This window comes from Carettochelys insculpta, chromosome 24, assembly GCF_033958435.1.
Source record: "Carettochelys insculpta isolate YL-2023 chromosome 24, ASM3395843v1, whole genome shotgun sequence".
Classification (NCBI taxonomy): domain Eukaryota; kingdom Metazoa; phylum Chordata; order Testudines; family Carettochelyidae; genus Carettochelys; species Carettochelys insculpta.
In genome coordinates, this window is record NC_134160.1 from 11,053,493 (window position 1) to 11,077,216 (window position 23,724).

A 23,724-nucleotide genomic window follows, 5' to 3' on the forward strand; every position below is an offset into this window, starting at 1 on the left:
CAGACAGCTTGCACTGGCTGATTATTGGCACAAAGTTAGTACTCCTTCAGTCTTCTGGAATTTCCCAGGAACAAAGGTCTCCTTGGCCAACTCTTTTAGGATTTTGGGTCCAAGTTATTAGGGCCTGCTGATGGGAAAGGCAGCTCATCAGCCTCATTTAAGAAGAATACATTGTCCTTCTTTTTTTCCAAATACAGAGCAGAAATATTTACTGAACCCTTCCCACATTATTATGAACAATTTTACTATCTCCACCTAGTAATGTGCCTATGCCATTACTGAAATATTTTTTAGTTCCTTTAAGAATGCCTTATTTTCCTTATCTTGACACAGACGGATTTTTCCTTAATGTCTTTAGCTTCCCTCATCAATTTTCTACATATCATAATTCTAATTTATATTGATTTCTATGTCCTCTTCCTTTTATCATTTTTTCCTCTAATTTCTTAATGTTGCCTCTATTTCAGTGCTGAACTAGAATAGAGTTTTGACCAAAGTTGGCTTCTTTCTTGATTGCGGTTGCATAGCTTTTTTGTCCGTCTAATATTTCACATTTTGTCCATCTAATACACTTTTCTTAAAGAATTCTCAATTTTCATTCGTATTTTGGTCCATTTTTTTCCTCCAAATCAATTTCACTCAAAATGTTTCTCGTCTTCGAAGATTAACCCTCTTGAAGCAGTAAGTGTCTATATTACTGGTTGGGCCTGCTCTCTGGATGTCCATTGTGAAATAATCGAGTGGTGATCACTGGTTCCTAGGCAACCACCACCATTCAGTTCTGAGATTGATTAATGTTGATCTGTCATAATGAAGACCAACATAGTTACCTCATGTTGGGTGTAAAACTGCCTGCAATCAATATAAATCTATAATTTTTTAATACTTGAAATATTGTTTTATCACTGGTGCCATGAGACTCCCAGCATGTTTCCCAAGTGAAACTGCCCCTAATAACCCCATTTCTGTGCACACCTTAAGGACCCGACTGTAAGGAGTAAACTCATCCTGTTCTCTGGTTTGAATCAGTGACCTGTTACAGACCCTGTCCCAGCTTTTGTTCATTAGCACATGAATCCATAAGCATTCAAGATCCTGGGGCTCTGAGTCAGCAGGAAAACTAACACAGGTTACCGTAGCTTTAGTCATAGACTCTTTGAACACAAAAACTGGAAGGGGCCTCAGGAGGTCATAAAGTCCAGTCCCCTGTCCTCACAGCAGAGACTTGGATAGAGTGCAAAGAGCCACATATTATCTATCTACCTATCTATCTATCTAAGATAATATCTCTCTCTCTATAGGGAGAGATACAGTATAAAGATAAATATATAATATGTGGCTCAAGGCGCTCCCCCCTCCCCCAGAGCCTGGCTTACCCAGCTGCCCCCCTCCCGCCCGCTCTAACTGAATGCCCTCCCCCAGAGCCGGGCACCCCATCCACTCCCGCTCCAACTTGATGCTGGCAACTCGCCAGAGTCACAGCCACCACTGCTGCCACACACAGCTCCCGCCAAGCGCTGGGGCACGTGTGCGGAGCAGTGGAGGGCACTCCCAGCAATGGGGCTCCGAGGAGGAGCCACATTTAATGGCCGATTCACACCAAGTGGGTATCTGGCCGATTAAGCGCTGGGTTCAGTTTTTGTTTAAGGTACCAGCAACCCAGTGAGGACCCAGAGAGTTGGGATCTCAGGCAGCTCCTGTAGGCCCAAACGGAGGGTCTGTGTAATTCTGGCCCAACTAGGAAGGGTAGGTGCCAAGAGGGACAGATGTGGATTGGCCTCAGTGGCCAAAGTGAGGAGGAGTCAGCCTGGCCTCCTGGCAAGGATAGCGTGGGGCCTGATGGGAGCCGAACCTGTGCTCTTTGCCCATTTGCCAACCTGATGTCTGCGGGTGCCCAGCCATCCTCTCTGGGGCACCCAGGCTCCTCAGCCCTGGGCATTTATCCAGCATGGTGATGGTGGTAGAGGGGCAGGATGTCCCAGCTGCACCCACAACCTCGCAGGGATATTCCCCAGCAAGCTTTTCTGCAATGCTCTCAAACACCAGCTCTGGCTGGGAAAGCCCCAGGCTGGCAGTATCCTTGTACCAGACACAGGTGGCACTGGGAAAAACACTAGGGGTGGAAGGGCAGATCAGGGTCCCTGATGAGCCTTTACATGTGTTAGTTCCTGACACAGTCATGATGCCAGCTTCTTCCAGGGCCTCAGGAAACAGAGAAATGAGCCCTAAAAGCAAAAAAGCAGTAAAGTAGCACATTAAAGACTAACAAAATAATTTATTAGGTGATGAGCTTTCATGGGACAGACCCACTTCTTCAGCCCATAGCCACACCAGAACAGACTCAAAGGAAGAGAAAAATAGGCTTTGTGCTGTACCACGCTCGTCTGTGGCTGCGTGTGGCAGTTGTGGGGTGTCACTTTAAATTAGGGGTGGCCAAGTCACAGGCAGCTCTTTGAGCGAAGAAACTCGGCTCCTGCCCTGAGACGCATGCTGGGAGCACTTACCACCACCCCTCTGCACGTGCGGCCCAGCGCCTGGAGGGAGAGGCGGATGATGGTGGTGGCGGATCAAGTGAGTCACCAGCATTGGGTTACAGCAGGAGGCAGAATGGGGGTGCCTGGCTCTGGTAAGGGGTGGGGAAGTGGGTTAAGGTGGGAAGCGGCTGGGGGTGCCTCACTCTGGTAAGGGCATTGTGCTAGATTTATATATTTATTTTTATCTGTCTATCTATAGATATATAATATATGTGTCTCTACAGAGAGATCAGTATATAGATAGATAAAAATAAATATATCGTGTGTGGCTGTTTACACTCTATCCACAGCTATTTGGACTCTTTGACTCTAACCGTACAGCAACTTTAACCAGTCGGTGAGCTCTCTAGGGGCGCTTGCCCTGCGCGAGGTTCACAAAGCAACCAGAGCCACTGTGGGGCAGGGGTAAGTTGGCCAGCCTCCCTATTCCTGGTTAGTAAACAAGGATATTTACATGCACCTGTGAGCCTCTTCATCTGACGGCTGATGTTGAAAAGGCAAAGGGGACAGCCTTAGAACCAGTTGGAAAATGTGGCCTTGAATTATCAAATATCTGTTGCCCGTGTACGTCCTTCTAGACCAGGACCAAGTCTAAATGAGATGGATGGAATGCCTTGAACTGCCAGCCAAGTTTCCCAGCCCTTCAATCACACTCGCAGGCAGCTTGTCTCAACCCTCCTCGTCTGATCCATGTCCTCCTTGCATTGCAGGCACCAGAACCAGACTGCACTGCAGCAGTGCTTGGACCAGTACCAAGCACAGAGGCAAAGCAACTTCCTGATTTCTGCTCCAGCTTCCCCTGGATCTCCAGCCCAGGGTCACGACAGCCTTTTCAGATACAGCATCGCCCCTGGAGCTCCTGGTGAGCTGATTATTCACTGCAGTGTTCCAGATGACACTTCCCAAACTCTTGCTATGGCCAAGGGGCCTGGTGACTTCTCTGGGCCCCCAAGCAGGTAAGGGGACAGCTCCATGGCCCCAGGAGGGGCACAGCCTGGGGCTGAAGGAGCAGGGCTGGGAGCACCCAGCCCCAGCACCATCTGAATGCTCAGAGCCACATGGAGTAGTGATTTAAAGGGTCCTTTTGCCCTCCCGTTGGCAGACTTGCCTGTGACACAGACACACTCTGCTGATCTCCCTGGCCAGGTCCTCAGCGCTCACACAGGAGGAGGATGTACCTGGCCATGGGCTGCAGGGCAGCTGACGTCCCAGCAGAGAGTACAATGATTGCCTTCCCTTAGAGGTCTCTTCCCAGCCCTGCTGCTTGGCACTCGGGGAGTACAGTGACAGCGGGCTTAGCATTCAGCGATGCAGCCCCGGGAAGAGAACAGAAGGGGATTTCAAAGTCTGCAGGGTCCTTTCCAAAAGGACCCCCGTGTAGACGAGCTGCACCTGAGTGAAATGCAGCACTGTTGAAGTGCTGCGGCCGGCAGCATGCTAATGAGATGCTGAATATTCATTTCAGTGCCTTATTAGTATTCTCCAATTTGGCCATTAGCATGGCCATTTCGAAGTTTTAGAGAACAGGGCAGACATGGGAAGGGGATACCTGTGCACCTACCACCCCCTGCTGTAAGATGAGCCCTACAGAGAGAGGGAGAGAAAGTATCGGGGTGTAACCTGAGCTAGACCCAGCGGTGCTGGAAAGCGCTGATCCATTCAGAAAGGGGCCTGTCTCTGCCCTGTCCTGACCATAGACAACTGTGGAGAATCACATCTTCCTGGACCATATGCCCCTGGCACTGTCAGGCAGGTGGTTCCCCTGGGCAAACAGCTTCCAGGAACCACCAAGGAGCCTCCTGGACGGGCAGATCCAGTGCTCAGGGTATGACACCCAGGGGAATTAGGAGACAGAGTGCCAAGCTCCACTGTGACTTAGGAGCCTAACTCTGATTGACTCTCAGTGGGACTCCCGAGTGAATTTTGAAAACTGAATTTAGGCTCTTCCGTCTGCACTGGGGAGCGAGCTCAGACTCTGCTCCCAGGGTAGCCCCCACCCCTGTCCACCCACATGGGAGAGCAGCTCCCCAGGCAGGAGGCCAGCAGAGGCCGCAGAGGGTGAAGGGCTGGTGACCCCCTGCTTCACAAGGGCTAACCTTAAGGGATCAAAACCCACAACACTGGCCCCAGCGCTCAGGAGATTTTTAAAGATGCTACTGTGGGTTTTCTAATTCTGGCTGCTCACGGTCCTCTGCCCCCAACCCCTCCACCAAGGCATGTGTGACAGTCAGGCTGTGTCTACCCCTAGCTCCAGCTTCGAAGGGAGCCTGGTAAGCAGGCGTGTCGGGAGATTACTAATGAAGTGCTGCGCTGCATATTCATTAGGCTAAATGTCCCCTGTGGCAACTTTGGCAAACTTCAAAGTGCCGGCTCACGCGTAGCCTCGGCTGAGATTCCCTTCCCCCACAAGTCCTATACATACAAATTCTGAGGAGTAAAGGGACTTTGAAGCAGCCCGGGCACTTCAAAGTACCAGCAGGTGAGGCGCAGCTACACGCCAGCCGCCACTTGGAAGTTTGGGATGTGGAAGTTGCCGTGGGGGAGAATTAGCTTAACGAAGTGCTGCGCATGTGCTTAATAATCCCCCGCCACCCTACTGAGCATGCTCCCTTCAAAGTCGGAAGCTAGTGAAGACAGCTTTAGTGTGCCCATGCACTCGTGCGAGGGAGGGAGAGCTCAGTGGTTTGTGCATTGGCCTTGTAGGCCCTGGGTTGTGAGCCCCAACCCCGAGGGGGCCCTTCAAGAGTCTGGGGCATGTTAGAGTGAAAAAAAAAATGTTGGTGACAGATCCTGCTTGTGAGGCTGGAAAATGGACTCAATGACCTCTCAAGGTCCTTTCTGCCTCTATGGCTGCGTCTACACGTGCACGCTACTTCGAAGTAGCGGCACCAACTTCGAAATAGCGCCCGTCACGTCTACACGTGTTGGGCGCTATTTCGAAGTTGAAATCGACGTTAGGCGGCGAGACGTCGAAGTCGCTAACCCCATGAGCGGATGGGAATAGCGCCCTACTTCGACGTTCAACATCGAAGTAGGGACGTGTAGACGATCCGCGTCCCGCAACATCGAAATAGCGGGGTCCTCCATGGCGGCCATCAGCTGGGGGGTTGAGAGATACTCTCTCTCCAGCCCTTGCGGGGCTCTGTGGTCACCGTGGGCAGCAGCCCTTAGCCCAGGGCTTCTGGCTGCTGCTGCTGCAGCTGGGGGTCCGTGCTGCATATACAGGGTCTGCAACTAGTTGTTGGCTCTGTGTATCTTGCACTGTTTAATGAAAGTGTGTCTGGGAGGGGCCCTTTAAGGGAGCGACTTGCTGTTGAGTCCGCCCCATGACCCTGTCTGCAGCTGTGCCTGGCTCCCTTATTTCGATGTGTGCTACTTTGCCGTGTAGACGTTCCCTCGCTGTGCCTATTTCGATGTTGGGCTGAGCAACGTCGAAGTTGAACATCGACGTTGCCAGCCCTGGAGGACGTGTAGACGTTATTCATCGAAATAGCCTATTTCGATGTCGCAACATCGAAATAAGCTATTTCGAAGTTGGGTGCACGTGTAGACGTAGCCTAAGAGAGATGTACGTATATGACTTATGGGGGAAGGGTATCTCAGCCTGCCCTGCAGGTGTGTCAGCCCCAGATCTGCCCATCCTCCACCCAGCAACTAATCCTGTCCCCCAACTGCCACATCAATCCTATCCCCCATCAGCTCAACTCACCCCAGACCCCACTCTCCTGCCCCCCCTCAGCCTTGCCCCCACCCCTGCCCTGGTGCAGCTCCCCTCTCCATCTGAAACGGACACCTCGGTGCTGAGGACTTCTGGGAAATCATTGGGCAGCCACCCATTTCGAACTGGACCCAATGCCATGCTAGAACATGAGCTGTAAGGGAGAGACTCAGGCCAGAGGTTGCCTGGGGACCCAGTAGGTCTTTTGTTTGGGTCTAGGAGTAGGAGCTAGAAGTGGGGAAAACACATTCCCGAGTCAATTCTGCTGTGGCTCGTTAACACACCAAGTGGAAGAAAAATCCAACCTCTGGTCCACATTCTCCTTGTTTCCCTCAACCGTCTGACCCTGGCAAGGGTGTTGTGACTACAGAACCTGCTACTAGCCACAGCGATAGCAGCATGTGACTGTTGCCCAGATAGGAACGGCCTTTCGGCTTTGCCCGCTTTAACTTTGGCCCCATTCTCTCCCACCATCAGTCTCTCACCTTGTGATCTCCAAGCAGCACTGCCAGGGTCAACGTCTTCTCTTCCGCTTGCACTCGACTTTGCCCAGCCCTGCAGAATGGTGGTTCCGCTGGCAAACAGCTGGGGTAGGATTTCCCCAGGAGAGTGCCAAGGACTTATTATGCTGAGGCTTAGCAAACATTTTACCCCTTTCAGTTAACAAACAGCAGAGTCTGACCCTGCCTCCTCCATTGGAGCCAGTCCCATTGAGCAATCCTGACAGACTTCAGGGAAAATGGGTCACGTGCTAATGCAGCGAGTCCCTGTGGCTTCCAGGCTGCCGGAGGCTCAGATCCTGTGTCCAGCCTGTGGCTGGTATCAGAAGCATCAGCACATCAAATCAGTTACTGGAGTATGTTGGCATCTGTTGCCCCGTCTCCTTGTTGTCTTTTGCCTTGTGCTTACATCATAGTCTCCTTGGGAAATAGACCATCTTTAGGGGAGCATACAGGGCCTAGCACAGAGGGGCAGGTCCTTGGATGGTGGCCAGACACTCTACAAATATATTGGCATTCCTTCTGGAGGATGCTCCTAAAATCGACAGTTCAATTTCCGTTTTCACCTGCCCCAAGTAACTCCGTGGACCTCGGTGGAATTACTCCAGCTTTACACCTGGGAAACAGAGCAGAATTTGGCCTGAGTACAAGCGTGAGCTAGGAGGAGCTGATGGAAAGAGCAAAGGGCTTATTGTTCCTGTTTTGGGTTCCAACCGACGTACAGACTCAGCTGGCAGAGAAAGTGTTTGCTGGCGGCCTTGGGACAGAAACCAGCTGAGATGGGCGGAGGCAGCGAAGGCTACCAGGAAATTAGTCAGTCAGCATTTTTTCTTCAATATTTTTTATTTTGGTTTTTTAAAGATAAAAACAACCCCCACAATTGTTCTGACAAGGTGCTGCCCCGAGGGACACCTCAGAGATGAGTCAGACATAAAGTGTTCAGCGTCTCTCCAAGATCGGGGTTCGTGGGGCTGGGAGTTCAACCTAGGTGTTTCTAGACAGCTTCTGTGGGGGACCTCAGCATGGAGCACTGAGCCACACTGCCCAAAGGGGCCACTGCTTTCTGGTTCCCAAGAGGACTTCAGCCAGAGCTGCAGGAGCCCAGCCCCTTGGAAAACCTGCAGCCTCTCACTGTGTCTCTGTGAGTGGTTCCCACTGACGGCAGGGTGGCCTCGTGGCTAGGCCCTCTTGCCAGGACCTAGGGGTCTGGGTCTTCAGCCCCCACCCGAGAGGCTAAAGGCTACGTTTGGGGTGTGGCTCTGAGACTCTAGTTTCTCCTGGGGCAGAAGAGGGGTTCCCTGCGACGGGCTCCCCCACTTGTGCCTGGGGGAGGGTCCTGAAGCTCTGCCCTCCGACAGCTGCTCCGGCTCAGGCCCTGCTTGCCTCAGAGCCAGCTCCTGCCTCTTGGCTGCTCAGCCCAGGACTGTGCTGGCTTCCCTCCCTTTATGCTCCTTCAGGCCTGACACCGGCTGCAGGTGAACCGGGGTGGAGCTGATTAGGCAAACAGGCTCTGTTTGACCCCTGCCCTGCCTGGCCTTCCTCTCACACTCGCACAGTCCCCCTCCCTCCAGCTGCCACCCCCCAGATGTCTGCTCTTGCCAGGGCAGTCTCCATGCCTGCATAGGCGGGTAATGCCAGGCTACAGCAAAACCAAGCGTATTCTCCTCTCCAGCTGGAGAGCGGCTCTCGCTGCAGACGGAAGCAGAGGGGCTGGAGGAGAGACATGCAGTGGGGAGCTTGGAGGAGCAATATGCTGGGTGGACACCAGGATCTACTTGTGCCCCTGGCTGTGGGGCAAGTGAGAGCTGCCCGGTGGGACCGAGAGTGGACATCCTGGTGTGCGAAGACTAAAACAAAGCAGCTCGGCCAACTTCTAGGGCCTGTTCATCACCACCAGGGGATGTTTCCCAGGCCTTCCGCTGCCCCCGCGAGCATGGTCCCCACCTCAAGGGCAGTTTCCTTTGGCTCCCATCCGCTGCCTTTCAGTGTGCACATGCAGAGAGCCTGACTCCCACCCAGGCCCTGCAGCAGCCAATAGGCAGGTGCAATGGTCTGTCAAGGCTCTGCCCCTTCTCTGCGCTCGAATTCAGCAGCATTCCTTTAGCCCACCCACAGGGACGGGCCAACTCTTCCCATTGGTCGTTAGGGTGCTGGTGATTTGCATCCCGACTCTCTTTTAGGAGGCAGTTGGGAGGTCAGGCTTGCAAAGCTGGAGCAAGCTGGAGCCTGGCTGCATCCATGGGGACCCCCAGGTGGACTCTCATCCTTCTGTTGTGGAGCTGTTGCCCAGGTGAGTTTATCTCCCTGCTAATCCCACTGCACCCTGTATACGAGGGGCTACTGAAAAGGCACCTCTGAACCCTGCAGCACATGGGGCACTGGGTTATCTCCTAGCCTAACCCCAGCGGGGTTGGCCCAAGCAGCCAGGGAGGTGGTGAATGCTGCATTGTTTGCCTTGTTTCCAAAGGGCAAGCCCAGGCGGGTGGTGGGGTGGTTGAAACCATCTGGGAGTCCCACAGGGTGTCTGCCTCCAGCAGCCTCTGCAAAGAATCCTCCTTTGTAACCGGGCCCACCAAGTTCTGTCTCTGCTCTGCTCCATCGCATGCACTTCCAATGGCCTGCCCTAGAGCTGTGGGTCTACAGCTGAACTCCAGCACTGGGGCCAGGGGGAGAAGTCTCTGGTGGAAAGGAGAGGAACAGAGGGCAGGAACTGAAGATCCAGGGATTTGCTAGGGTCTCCCTGCTTCTGGCCTGGGCAAGGGTACTGCAGTTCGCATTAGGTGCAATTCCTTGCTGGGCCAGTGAGTGCTGAGACAGCCTCTCTCCAGTGCAGGTGGCCAAGGCCTGATCCCCCCTGCCACCCCCCGAATGCTCAGTGAACTCTCTTCTCTAGGAGCTGTGGGTGCGTGGGATCGGTAGTGCTAGTCCCTTTGTGCCCTTTGGTCTGGTGGTGTGGGCAAAGGTGGGGAAAGTACCCGAAAAGTTACTTGAGCAAAAGTGCAGCTGCTTTCACTTCTAGAGACTTGAGTACAATCTAGATGTGTGTGTGTGTTGGTGTGTGTGTGTGTGTGTTTACTCAAGTAGTTTTCCAAGGGGGCACCAGTAACTTGTAGTTAAGTACATTCCTCACCTCCAAGCAGCTGCACTTGTACTCAAGTAACTTTTTGGGTACTTTTTCCACCTCTGGGTGTGGAACAGAGCAGGCATGTGAATTAGGCCTGGCGGGTAAAGCATTTCTCTCTGGGGCAGAGCCAGTGGGGTCCTGCCCCACTGAAGGGCATTGGGTGCCACTATAGAGTGCCAGCATCCCAGCCAGGCCGTCCTCATCTTCTCTTCCATTGTTGGGGTGTCTAGGTGCTGGAATTAAGGGTGAAGGGCATTCGGTCATCTCCCGCATCCCCCCGGTTTGAAATAGTAATAGCAACCCTCCCTGGAGACACACACAATATAAACCGTTCCAGCCCCAGGGTCTGCTTGCTAACGTGTCAGCCCCAGGGGCAGCAGAGTTTCCTTCCTGCTTGCCTGTCTAACTCACCACCAGCTACACTGCTCTTTGCTCCTGGCTGGGTCTATAGACCCTGGGCCGGATCCCTGGGAAGCTGAGACGGCTTCTCGTCCTTTCAGCTTCCTGGGGCTGGACTTCAGGGGTGTGTTCGGGGTGCGGGGGACATGGCTGCAACAGGGAAATAAGATGATCCTTCTCTTCCAGGAACCGAGGGCAGGCTACGGCCAGTCCCCAAGTTCGGAGATGTCTATCATGTGACAGGTAATGCTCCAGGAGGGGGCTTGGCCTGAGTGTATTGGGGGCCGGGGTCTTAAGGAGGGGAGTTCTGAGGCTTTTGCAAAGTGCTTGGAGACCCTTGGCTGCAAGGTGTTGTAGAACCTACCCCCACTCCCATCCCTGGGCAGAGTTGAACAGACATTTAAGGTGCCTCAAGATGCCTAGTGAGATTTCCCAAACTGCTGCAGTCGGAGGAGCACCTAAACTCCCAGGTTGTGACTCAGGTGCTTATCTGCAGCATTAGGCACCCAAAGGCCTTTGGAAACGTGGCCGAAAGCACTTTGGCCGGGCAGAAGCACACCAGATCCAAGTGGAGTTTAGCCAGGGGTCTGGGCACGAGGGTTGAGTGGGAAGGGGATAGTGCGGCTCTTGTGATGCCAGACGTGGCTGGCTGAGAAATCAGTCCCCTCCTGCGCTTCGACGTGTTTCAGCCACCAAAGCTGCAGGGCTGTGGCTGCATCTAGGGATTTAGATCAGAGCCCACCCCAGCCACAAAATGCAAAGGGGAGCAGATTTCAGGCCCTGACCCCCAGCTGTTATAATACGGTGGTGCAGGTTTGGTCTGGCTGCATGTCTTGTGTTTGGTTGCCACGCTCAGGAGTAAGATCCCCAGGAGTCAGGCAAGCGGTGATATCGCCTGGCACTATCAGAGCTGTAGCCCTAAGTGCACAAGGACAGGAGGGACCTGATGTATTCCCTCCCTCTATTCTCACCAGCATTGCAGTGGAGTCCTCTGGTGGGGGCAGCAGGACTTCAGCTCCCCTGTCTCAGCACTCTCCACAGATGGTGCCATGTGATCCTGTTCGACCACGTCTTTAAACAACCTCCGATCCCCCAGCCCCACCTCTAGCCCTTTTTGGACCCAGGCAAATGAGCCTTTTCATCTCTGGAGTGGTTGGCTCACGTCCCCTACTGAGAAAAGACAAAATGAAACTGACAATCTCCTCCCAGCTGGGCAAGTGGCCTGGGTCCCCCCCGACCAGCCCTCAGGGCACCTGTGTATGTATGGTGAGGGGGACTTTGCCAGGGCCCAGAGATCCTGGGGGCTGACCCAGGCTGCAAGCTGGTAAGTGTGTGGGAGGGGCTCATGTAACAAATTTGTACTGTGCCCCCCCACCCCTCCTTAATTATGGTTGGGCCCTGCCAGCTCTCACTAACAAGGGATGACTCTGGCAGCAGAACAGAAGTGGAAAAAGCACCCCAAAAGTTACTTGAGTAAAAGTACAGCTGCTTTCACTTCTGTGTACTTGAGTACAATAAAATATGGTGTGTGTTTGCACATGCACGTGTTTTACTCAAGTATTTTCCCAGAGGGACACTGGTGACTTGTACTTAAGTACCACCCCCAGCAGATGTACTTTTACTCAAGTAACTTTGGGTCTACTTTTTCCACCTCTGCACTGAAAAGTACCTCTGTGCTGCCCCAATCTGTCATGAATTTGCAGCCATGGAAAATGATTTGCACTGCAAACGCAGCACCATGAAACCTGGCTGGAGAAGGTGGAGGTGCTCTCTCTCCTGGCTTTGCCGCTCTCCTGCTGGCTTCGCGGATTGCTGGCTGAGGTATGGAGCGAGCCGGGGCTCAGGATTAGGCCCTCCGGAGATTAACATCAGCAGCTAGTTGGTTCTTCACCTCCCCTGCATTGGGCCTGCAGCTGGGGAGCCCTGTTGGAATGCCCCATCTAAGGCAAAAATGTGACCTTGTCCCACAGTCTCTATGGGACAGACTCGGTTTCACCTGTCTCCTGTCACCTCGTGTCCTGCAGGGATTATCAGGCTGCCCTATGCTGAAATCGAGGAGCCCTTTGAAGCCTGGTACAACATGACTGGAGGCCAGAGCCGTATCCAGTACTACCATGGTAGGTCAGCTGGGTGATTTTGGGGTACAGGTCCCAGGAGGCAGCGTCCTTCTCCCCAGGCTCACACTGCAGGGGTGGCCCAGGTCTGGCCATGTGGCCGGCTTTCTCCTCTGAATGCGTCTAGTGCTGTGGATGTGTCATTGCAAAGCAGCATATGGAGATGCAGTGCCTGGGCCGAGGCCCTGGAGGCTTAGGCTAGTAGGTCAGCCTATGCTCCGTGGGGTGGACGATTCTCTCCTGTCTGCCCCCCACAGCATGGAGGTCCTGATTCTGGCAGCAGAGGCTGGGGCAGTCCGCAAGGGAGATCCACGCCGGGAGGATGGGGAGCAGCGCCACAGTGCAGGGTCATTGGGTCATTCTTTGTTACAAAGCAGCTAATGGCTTCAGGTCACAGCTGCTGCATTTCTGCTGGCCACCCTCCCCTGTCCAGCAGCTGCTGCTCCTCTCCTCTGCTGCCAGCAGCACAGCAGCGCGGTTCCTCTGGCAGATGAGGACTCAGCCGGGCAGATCCTGCAGCAATGAGCCACCCCCATTCACTCCTATGTCTCAGCAGGGAAGGTCCCAGTGCAGTGAGGGTGGGGGTGAGGATGCTGCCTCTTGTCTCGGGCAATGCCCCCATCTCCCAAGCCCCTGTCGCTCAGCATGGAGTGAAGTTTGTCCCTTCTCCTCTGGGAGAGCTCAGCTCCCACAGCCTGGCCGGGGCCCGCTGCAGTAACTGCTGGTCCTGATGCGTCTCTGCAGGCCAAGTGATCACATACCAGCTTGGCTTTCTGAAGCCGTTTGGCGCCAGTTTCAAGGTGACCCCGGAAACCACAGAAACCCAGGTGAATGTTCGGAAGTGCTTCCGGGTCAACGGCACGGCTGGGGATCTCATCAGCCCGCAGAGCGTCTTCCCCAGTCTGGATGGCTTCAAGGTGAGCTCTGTCTCATGGGACCTGCCAAGGACCTGCCAGGCATCTGTTGGCCGCGCTCCTTCCCGCTGGGAGACCTTTAGCTCCATACCACAGGGCTGCAGTGCTACTAAGCACACAGGGGCTTCACGGCACAGAGCATGGTGGGTAATAGAGCCCCCGCAGCCTTATCCTGGTGGTGATGTTACAAGCCAGCCCAGCCCTGCCCTGAGAAAAGTGCATCGCTGGTCATCTCGGTGGCGCTTGTGCCAGGGCTGAATGTGGGTCCCACAGTTGCTTGTATGGGTGCACAAGTGGAGAGGGATCTGGGGAGCCCTGCCCCTGTATACCCTGAGCGAGGGCCAGGCATGATGAGCTGAAGTGGGCGGTGGGAGACCATCCCCGGGGGTGAGGACTGGTCTGCACTTAGACTCCATCTGCGAGATGCGAGCTTGGCCTGACTGCTGCACAGGCCGGTAGAAAGGCCAGCCCCTGGCCTGCAGCTCAGAGCTTGCACAGCTGCTGTCAGAGCACCTCGGGCAGCGCCTGGTACCTGCCCCCTGCAGGGTCTCTCTTGCTCCAGCATTTAGCTGCCCTGTTCGGGGAACTGAGCCACACGGCCCCTAACGCCCGCTGCCTCCCCAGCTTGTGCGGGTGGAACACTACCAAGGGCAGCGCTGCGCCGTACTGCAGAATGCGTCCTACTGGGGCCGGAAGAAGAACGTCTACACCTTGTGGGTGGCCAGCTCTGCCGATGGCCCCGTGCCCGTCCACTACGAGATGCGGGGCTTCAACAACCTGCTGGGCTCCCACTACGACAAGTACGAAATCGACTACAGCAGCTTCACCCGCCGCTTCCCCGCCAGTGTCTTTAACCTCCCACACGGTAAGTGCGCTTCTCCCCTGGTCGGTAGGGTGGCGGACGGCACCAGGGGCCTGTAGATCCAGGGGAGATTCTGCCCGCCCACAGTGCCTGGCCACGCTGCAGGCAAGCACCAGCGAAGGGAGTGGTGAGCCAGGGTGCCTCGGGTCTGTGCTTGGACAGTGTGTTGGCAACTCTGTACAGCTTGAAGGGAGAGTCAGCACCCCACAGACCCGGGTTGGCCAACCCGAGGCGTGAACGTTCTGGGGCTGGGCAGATAAGCGTTAACATTCCAACCAGCCCCGCAACTTTTCTGACTCCTGATGGACCGAATGCCACACCCAACTGGCGAGGTTGCTGTCCTGGCCCTGCCTGCTCACTGCCCTCATGCCATGGTACCGGTTCGGTGCCATTGGCATGCGCCGAGCCATTGGCTTCTGCTGCAGAGGGTTTTGAGGGCAAAAGATCAAGCCTGGGGAATTTCAGAGGTGAGAAAGATGGCCCCTCCCCCCGACCTCCCCATCCTCAAGCTGAGGGTTTAAAACTTAACCTTAACAAAAGTAGTAGCAAAAAGTTCTCCAGCCCTTACTTCTGAGCTTGGCGTGGGACATGGGAAGGCCCTCAGCATGTGCCTAACAAGGTGAACAACTGATGCACGGCCAGATTCTGCACTGGCCCTGGATTTTAACCAATGTTCTCCCCCCGCACCCCCCAGCTGTGAAGGAATTACTCCAGTTTAGCCATTGTGTAACTGCAAAATCTGGCCTAGTGTTCCTACTTATAAACCAACCACAACTTCATGCTGCAGCCAGAAGTGACCCGGTGAAGATGCAGCTTGATTTCTGGTTGATCACATGAAGTCAGCCCTGCTCCTGATAACCATTGCCCTGCCTGTCAGCTCCAGGGCTAATCTGTGTCTGCCACAAACTTGTCACTGACAATTGCTTCTGCTTCTTTCCTTACTAGGTCTAACATGTGAGCACTGGCCTGGAGCAGGGCCAGAGCACCGGATCATGGCCAATCCAATGCAGGAATTTGTTGGGAGAATTAGAGAGATGGACGGAATCCATCACCAGCTGTTCCATCAGTACAAGGAGAAGTTCAGGAAGATGTACAGCAGTGAGAAGGAGATGGAGCACAGAAAACGCACCTTTATACACAACATGAGGTATGGGACCTACCCAGGAAAGAAAGGAGGGCTAAGAGGGTTTGTTTAAGCAGCACAAGGCATGGCCCAAGGAACCAGCAGAAAACTGGCTGCTTGATAGAGGCGTCATGTAATAACAGTGGACGAGCCTCCGGCCTCGTCTGCATATGCCGCACGGGGGTGCTCTTTCAGGAAGGAAGGGTAAATGGGCCTTCGCATGGGAGTTTCACTGCATCGTATGTTGGGAGCAAGCCTGGGACACTTTTTCCGAGTGCGACTTTGGATGCAGCTCTTGGGGCATCCATTGTGCTGGTTTTTTTCAGCAGTGCCCAGTAACTGCAGCTATTGGACAGTAGGCTGAAAATCCAGCCCCAGGCCTTTTCAGCTGGGCCTCCCAAAACACCACAGGGGTCAGGTCTGGAAAGTTTGCCTGCAAAACCCTGGCATCTCCCACCACCACACATGGGGCAGCCCCAAGGTGAGGGAACACCACAAACAGCTGGAAGTGCTGCAGGCTGAGTCCCTTGCAGGACAGCTTTGCGGGCCAACACTCAGAGCTAAGAGGTAACTGCTCTACGACAGCCTCTGTCACAACACATGGCCCCTGCCCCAGATACTGCCCCAGGCCCTTCCAGCTCTTTACAGGACAGATCTTCTCCAGGCTTCAGCCTGGGGGTCTCCAATCAGCTAACCTCAGCAGGTAGGAGGAGGAGGAATCGGTTTCTTCTGTGATTGCTTCTCCCACACGCCCTGCCATGGCTAGGAGCCTCTAGGCCAGTTATGCTGTTTGTGTTTTAGGGATCCTGGCTGCAGGGAGGGTCACCACAGTCTGGTGCTGCCCTGTTCCCACTGTCCTGCCTCCCTTCCCTCCCAGGTATGTCCACTCCAAGAACCGGGCCAACCTGCCCTACAAGCTGGTGCTGAACCATCTGGCCGACCGCACCCCAGAGGAGATGGCTGTGCTGCGGGGCCGGCTCAAGAGCGGGACCCCCAACAACGGGCAGCCGTTCCCAGCCAATGGGTACAAGAGCCTTGTCCTTCCGGAGAGCCTGGACTGGAGGCTGTATGGTGAGAAGGGTTTGCTATGTGCTGCTGCCCAGTCTAGTCCAGTCCTGCTGGTGCAGCAAAGACTCTAGGCTCTGCCCAGGGGCTGTCATCTGGAACTGCTGCATAGCACAGCCTAAGGAGGAAACGGATGATCTGGAGAAAGGGGTCATCTGTGAGGTTGCAAAGTTTGCAGACAATACTAAAACTGCTCAAGGTATCAGAGAGGGAGCTGTGTCAGTCTGTATCTTCCAAAACATCAAGAAGTCCTGTGGCACCTTATAGACTAACAGATATTTTGGAGCATAGGGTTAGGGTGGGCAAGCGTCGTCATCTGATGAATGATCAAGCAATAAGAGGCAGGAGAGATATTGCTTGATCATTGCTAGATGTATCTGATGAAGCAGGTCTTTGCCCAGGAAAGCTTATGCTCCAAATATCTGTTTGTCTATAAGGTGTCACGGAACTTCTTGTTGTTTCTGCTCAAGATAGTCCAGACCAACACAGATCATGAAGAACTTCAAAAAGATCCAACAAAACTGAGTGATTGGGCAATAAAAGGGCAAATGAAAAGTAATGTGCATAAGTGTAAAGTAATGCACATTGGAAAAAATAACCCCAACTATCCATACAGTAAGATGGGGGCTAATTTACCTACAACTACTCAGGAAAGAGATCTTGGAGTGATCGTGGATAGTATTCTGGAAACATCCACGCAGTGCGCAGCAGCAGTAACCAGGCAAAGGGGATGTTAGGAATCATTACAAAAGGCACAGAGAATGTCTTATTGCCCTTATATACAACTCTGGTACTTGAATACTGCATACAGATGTGGTCTCCTCATCTCAAAAAAGACATCTTGGCATTAGAATAGGCTCAGAAAAGGGCAACTAAAATGATTGGGGGTTTGGAACGGGTCCCATAGAAACAGAGATTAAAGGGACTAGGACTTTTCAGCTTAGAGAAGAGGAGGCTGCGGGGGGATATGATCGAGGTCTATAAAATCATGAGTGGTGTGGAAAAAGTAAACAAGGAAAAAGTATTTACTTGTTCCCATAAGATCAGAACTAGAGACACCTAATGAAATAATGGGCAGCAGGTTTAAAACAAGTACAAGGAAATTCTTCCCTGAGCGCACAGTTAACCTGTGGAACTCCTCGCCAGAGGAGGCTGTGAAGGCAAGGACTATAACAGAGTTTTAAAAAGAGCTGGATGAGTTCATGGAGGTTAGGTCCATTAATGGCTATTGGCCAGGATGGGTAAGGGGTGGTGTCTCTGGCCTCTGTTTGCCAGAACCTGGAAGTGAACAGGAGGAGAGAGATTGCTTGACCATTACCTGTTTGGTTCACTCCCTCTGGGGCACCTGGCATTGGGCACCATGGGCAGACAGGACACTGGGCTGGATAGACTTTGGTCTGACCCGGTGTGGCTGTTCTTGTGTGTGCCAGAGAAAACTAGCTCTGATGTACTCCACTATCCAGCACTGAGAGTTTCCTGCCTTCACCTGACCAGAGCCAGCGTAACCCACACCAAGCAGCCTGCGGCGTTAGCGTTTCCTGCCAGTCCCCACGGCTTCCTGTTTCCACCTGACCAGAGCTACGTTGATGCAGATTAAGGACTACCAGGGACGCCGGCTGTGCGTAATTTTTGCTGGTGCCCAGAGCCATCCCCTCCACAGGACAGGCTGGGGCTATCGCACCAGGTTGTGTGCTTTGGGGGCCCTACACTTCAGGGGGACACACAGCCCAGGGCAGCCTGGGGAGTTGTGGGGGGCACGGCACCAGCAGCAGTGAGCGAGGCAGCCCTCTGCGCTCTGCCCTGCCCTGCCCTGCTAGCTCCCGGCACCACTCCCGGGAGGAGGCGGAAGCTGCAGAGAGGCAGAGCGGGGTGAGCCTCCCCACTAACCCCCAGGCTGCCCTGGACCCTGCAACCCCCTGAAACGTGGGACCTGGGGTGGCTGCCCCAGTCCATCCTATGAACAAGATGGCTTTGAAAATATCAGCCCAAACATTAGTGGAGCCAGGCCACCAGCCAGAATAGTGAGCACAGGGACTACAGGCCTGGATAACTCTCCGCTGATGGAGCCTCCCAGCTCCTGTGGTCAGGCGTCTTTGCCGGAACAGTGCTTGGACGCCCCTTTCCCTGTTACTCCCCTTGGCCGCGTGCATGGGCTCTCTCTGGACGGCAGCGCAGACTCTGCGGTTAGCCGACACTGCAGACCTCGCAGAGCCCCCAAGAGCCCCAAATCAAGTGGGGTACGAAGGCACTGGAGCCAGGTTTTATTGTCGTTGACGTATGGTCTCCAGCCCCACAGGCACCTAGATTAGATGTCTACGGTTTTACGTTGGTGCTAGCATATGCCGCAACAACGACCTCGGTATATTTTCAGGGGGCCGGAGAGCCCCAAAACTGTCCCCTAAGCCGGGCGATTCATTCAGATACAAACAAGTTACATACACATTACGTATGCAGGTACAACCCCCAATTGTAATACATCGACGTCTCCCAGTGTAACTCGACCTACCCATTAACTTGGGGGATAGTGGTGGTACCACCCAAACAACGCTCCCTGGCATGCCGTCATTACGACCTGTTCCTGAGCTTGGGTTGGAAGGTACCTAGTGCTGAGCTGTTATCTAGGGGGAGTGTGTGGTACTAAGCAGGATGTGTGTGTGTATCATGGCGCGCTTAATGCTTGGGAGTGATTTGATCAGCCCTGTCTCTGCCAAATTCCTGTGAGCAGAACCTACCTAGCTCACAGCTTTTGCTTTAACCCCCTGCTGTTCAGGCTGGAGGTGCTGTAGCTAGGCATTGGCCATTGTTTTGGGCTTTTAACCTTACACTAAGCCTGATTGCCGGGCCCTCGCATTTCTACACCTCCCCAGCAACCAGCCCTAGAAGAGTTGGGAGTCCCCCTACTGCCTCCACCTCATGATGCCCATCTGTTACCTCAGGCAGGGGCAGCTACTTTGAGCTCCGAGGGTCCCAGGTTCAAGCCCCACGAAGGGCCAAAGTGAGGTCCATCCCTCTCTGTGAACAGGAACTTTGCTGCAAAGTGGCCCCTTTCCAGTGGCAGCGGGTAGGAAACCCCCTAACAGCCTCCCTGAAACCCATCCCGCTGCCCTGTCCCCCTCCCTCCCCAGGCGCTGTCACCCCAGTGAAGGACCAGGCCGTGTGCGGCTCTTGCTGGAGCTTTGCTGTCTCCGGGACGATGGAGGGTGCCCTGTTCCTCAAGGTGAGAGCCTGGCTGGGGCCCCTGAGCCCATATCGGCCTCCTGCTGCTAGGCTGGGTCCTCGGAGATGCTGCTTCTGGAGCCCCAGCGGCTGAGGTCAGAGCGCTGGCCGGGAACAGGGCCTTGCTCCAGGGGTGGCCTTGGGCTGCTGATAAAGTGCAGTGGGGAGAAGCGGTCGTGTCTGCTCCTGCGAGACACAACAGGCCTGGGAAGCAGAGGCCGCCCCGCACGCTCGGCGGAGAGGGATGGGACAGCGGCCAGCTGGGCGACCCAGTGAGCCCCCTTGGCGCTCTCAGCCGGAAGAGGGAGACCACTGACCCCTCCCAGAGCGGGGCGCTGCCGCGTGGGGGGAGCCAAGGGACTCGGGAGCTCTTGGCTGACGTTCTCCCGGCCGCCCCGCAGACTGGGGTGCTGACCCCGCTGTCCCAGCAAGTCCTGATCGACTGCTCCTGGGGCTTCGGGAACCACGCCTGCGACGGCGGCGAGGAGTGGCAGGCGTACGAGTGGATCATGAAGCACGGCGGCATTGCCAGCACCGAGTCCTACGGGCCGTACATGGGCCAGGTGAGCGCTGGGCTGGCAGCGGAGGGGTCATTGGGGGACAGGGGCTTCCTTCCTCGCCGACTGCGGTCACCTTCTCTGCCAGCAAGCGTGGCTCCTGGGAGACGCCGGCAGGGCACTGGGCCCCCTCGGTGCCTGCTCACTGCATGAAGGTTGTGGGTGCACGACTCCCAGGCTGGGGCAGGCACAAGAGATGCCAGGCTTCTCAGAGGCAAGACAGCCTTGTGCTTAGAGCAGGGGATGGGGGCCTGAGTCCAATCCCTAGCTCTGCTGAGCTTCCGCTCTGCATTGGCAGAGCACTCCTGGGGGGAGTTTTGCAGAGGTGCTGAGAGGGGCTGGATTTCCCACTGGGCACTGTAAACGTGTACCTAGAGGCACTGGCGTTGTAGGGGCTCCTGACCTCTCTAACACTACAGCACAAAGGTCAGCGGTAGTGGACGGGGGACGCTGAAGATGCCGTGCCTAGGGCCACATAAGCTGTAAATCCAGCCCTGGTGCTGAGCAGCTGCAGCACCCACCGCCATCCAGTGTGAATGCGGGGGGCCGAGCACCTCTGAAAAGCTGAACTGCAGCCCTCCTATGCAGCTGGTAAAGATACTCAGCCCTGCCCTGCATCCCAGGGTGGCTGCGGGATGCTGAGATGTTCTGGCACCAGGGGCCGTGTAAGTACCTAGACTGGAGAGACATAAGGCTAGTGCTGCATTCGCACGCCCGTCTTCCTGAGAGCGACTTCTCGCTCGTGAGCCTCTCCGTTGAACCCAATGAGATTGATGGCAGCATGCAGGCCGGGCTAGCCTGACAGCTGTCCCGAACTCATCAGCACCCTGCAGGGGCTTGCAAAGAACTGGGCGGGGCTGCAGAAATGTGTGTCACTGTCACCAGGTGGAACTTGAACCTGAGACCTCTGGAGCTTAATGCAAAAGCCTCCACAGCTTGAGCTAAAAGCCAGCTAGCTTCTGTTATGCTTAAGAGAAGCACACGGGATCTTTTTCTGGGGGATAAGGCACCATGCCACATTTATTATACAATATAGGCAAAGCAGCATGTGCGTTCAGACACACATCCCATCCTGCTAATGTTATAGTTCCCAGTCTGTTGCCCACCCTGACCTGCTGGACAGACCGATCAGAAATGGTGGGGCTGAGACAAGTTCTTTCTGTCAGGACTGGGGTTCCCCTTTATAGCAGGACAGAGCCCAAAGACTAAGACAGACACCCCGTTCTCTGTAGGGTTTTTCCCTCTTACAAGTCCATGTGTTTCACTTTATCAGGCCTCTCTCAATCCCTCAGCATTCCAAACACTCAGACAGTTCCCAGCATTTCCAGCACTCCGTCTGGGGGAGGCCTGCTCTGGGTGGTGCCTGGCACGCTGATGGCCCAAAGGTGTTGGTCTCCCAGGAAAGTGCTTTGAGTCTACCAGTGGCCGGTTACCCATGTTTCAGTCCAGTCTCAGAGCTGTTCAGCTGGTGGGGACAGATTTGGGGGTCAGTGGCTCTCCAGTAGTGAAACTCCCTCCTTAGCTGGGGGGCGGTGTGTGGACAGACTGCACAGCTCAGCAGAGCCTGGCTGCCCCGTGCTCGTACCTGCCTTCTTTGCTCTGCCATGGATGAGGATGCCATGCCGGCGTCTGGGCCCAGGGCGAGCAGGAGAGATCTGGATGGCAGGCGGGGCTCTGAGTTTGGCTGCAGGAATCTGGTCACCCAGTTCCTTCCCCGGCCTCTCCCCTGCAGAACGGGTACTGCCACTACAACCAGTCTGAGCTGATCGCCAAGGTCGTGAGCTATGTCAACGTAGACCCCGGTAACGTCACAGCCCTAAAAGCAGCTCTCTACAAGCACGGCCCGGTGGCGGTGAACATTGACGCCTCCCCCAGGTCCTTTGCCTTCTATGCCAACGGCATCTACTACGAGCCCACCTGTGGTGAGTCTTTGGGAGCGCCAGGGCCTCGGCTGGGGCAGGACTTTGCTTGCCTTGAATTGGACAGAGCAGGCTCCCCAGGGGTGAGCCAGGGTAGCTGCTGACTCCTGCCACAGCCAACTCAGACCAACTGGGCTAGGGACCTATGAATTCATTATAACATCCAATCATCTTGTTCCTGGGATCTCCCTTGGCCTTCGTGCATTCCTAAGAGCTCCAGATCTAAAAGAGAAAACTCCAGACTAACCGCTAGAGCTGCCCTCTCGAGGGTGTACCATAACATCCCTACAATTAAATAAAAATAAAGGCTACAATCCCATCCCTGAAGCTGCATCCAAAGAAGGTGCAAGAAACTCAATGGAACAATGTACCCATGGCAGGACCTTTTACCCTCACCCCTCCCAGCAAATGGCTGCCTAATGCCTTAGAGCATCAGGCTTTGTAATTCTTACTTTGATCTAAACTGTGGCCATTCCCTCTCCACGTCCAGTCCTCTGCCTCTTGCTGAACTCGTGGCCTCAGTGATATCCTGTGGCGGTGAGTTCCGCAGATTAATTATGCATTGCGTCAAAGAGGGTTTTTTAAAACGTTACCTTTCTAATTCATTGGGCACCCCCTAGTTCCTGGATGGCATCGGCATTCCTTGCCACACATTATCTTGCACCCCTTTTTGTAGCCTTCTCTTATTCCTTCCCCTCTGCAGTAACTCCTAGAAGGTAGTAAAATGATGAATACAGGAAGACATATAGCAGGGTTCTGCTGCACAGGACATGGCCTGCTGGCCGCCCCTGCATGCAGGAACCTGCCATCCAGTCTCTCACCTCCCAGCAGAGGGTGGCTCACTCTCCTCTCCTTTCTCCTAGGAAATAAGATCCAGGAGCTGGACCACGCGGTGCTGGCTGTGGGCTACGGGGTGCTGCAGGGAGAGGGCTACTGGCTCATCAAAAACTCCTGGTCCACCTACTGGGGCAATGACGGCTACATCCTCATGTCCATGAAGGATAACAACTGTGGGGTGATGACGGCTGCCACGTACCCCATCCTGGCTTGACCGTGGAGGCTGCATGCAGGGCCTGCTCCCCCAGCCGTGCCCGAGAGCCCAGCTAGCCCTGGAGACAGACCCATTGGCTGCCTTTGGCAGAGCTCCTGCTAGACTCTGCTTATGTGGAACCTGACAATAGCCCTCTGGCCGGGGTAGGTCTCTCCTGGAATGTTGCTTTAATACCCACGTATCTTCAGCACCCCAGTGGAGCTGGTTAATTCAGTCCCTGCGGGGTGTTGGGGGGGTGGTCTCCAAGACAGCGGCCGCCGTGGGCCCCCAGCACCTTGCCCCACCTTGGAACAGCTGCTCTGTGGGCAGGGGACTTGTTTATCCATAGCATGCACACCTGGCACTGTCACAGTATAGCATAGAGAGCAGTGAATGCGGGAGATGGCAAGTCACAGACGTGAGGGCCTGGCCCCTGCTGAGTGATGGAGACAGCACTGCGAGGGTCTCTGCCATGCTGTGTGGCAGAAGACTGCTGAATCCATGGAGAGCACCAGAATACTGGTGCATATGATAAACTCAAGGGGAGAATTAGCCATGTCTGCATGTTAAAGGGGTGAGATGGGAGAAGCAGAGACTCACCATAGCTCATCCCCAGGGCTGCCCCAGGGATCAGAGCAGGGCACCTCTC

General features: G+C 54.7%; 1 protein-coding gene and 1 long non-coding RNA gene across 2 annotated transcripts; one reads left to right on the top strand and one right to left on the bottom strand.

Annotated features, from left to right (window-relative positions):
* Nucleotides 1-638: 638 nt before the first annotated feature.
* On the bottom strand, nt 639-6,763 carry LOC142001395 (uncharacterized). The gene is made up of 3 exons (XR_012642464.1): nt 6,738-6,763; nt 2,157-2,225; nt 639-802 (listed from the first exon to the last, which is right to left on the bottom strand). It is a non-coding gene; the product is annotated as an uncharacterized LOC142001395 (long non-coding RNA).
* Nucleotides 6,764-8,990: 2,227 nt separating this feature from the next.
* Nucleotides 8,991-23,096, top strand: LOC142001352 (digestive cysteine proteinase 1-like). The gene is made up of 11 exons (XM_074976477.1): nt 8,991-9,042; nt 10,462-10,518; nt 12,300-12,392; nt 13,134-13,306; nt 13,928-14,168; nt 15,111-15,312; nt 16,166-16,359; nt 19,479-19,570; nt 19,971-20,132; nt 21,859-22,048; nt 22,909-23,096. Exons 1-11 carry the CDS (start codon nt 8,991-8,993, stop codon nt 23,094-23,096), a joined length of 1,644 nt encoding a protein of 547 aa, XP_074832578.1.
* Nucleotides 23,097-23,724: the final 628 nt, after the last annotated feature.

Excerpts from the sequence above, each read along its gene's own strand:
- LOC142001352 (XM_074976477.1), top strand. The coding sequence starts at position 8,991 with ATGGGGACCCCCAGGTGGACTCTCATCCTTCTGTTGTGGAGCTGTTGC. Across the intron at positions 12,393-13,133 it reads CCGTATCCAGTACTACCATG|GCCAAGTGATCACATACCAG; the intron begins GTAGGTCAGCTG and ends GCGTCTCTGCAG. Across the intron at positions 13,307-13,927 it reads CCAGTCTGGATGGCTTCAAG|CTTGTGCGGGTGGAACACTA; the intron begins GTGAGCTCTGTC and ends CTGCCTCCCCAG.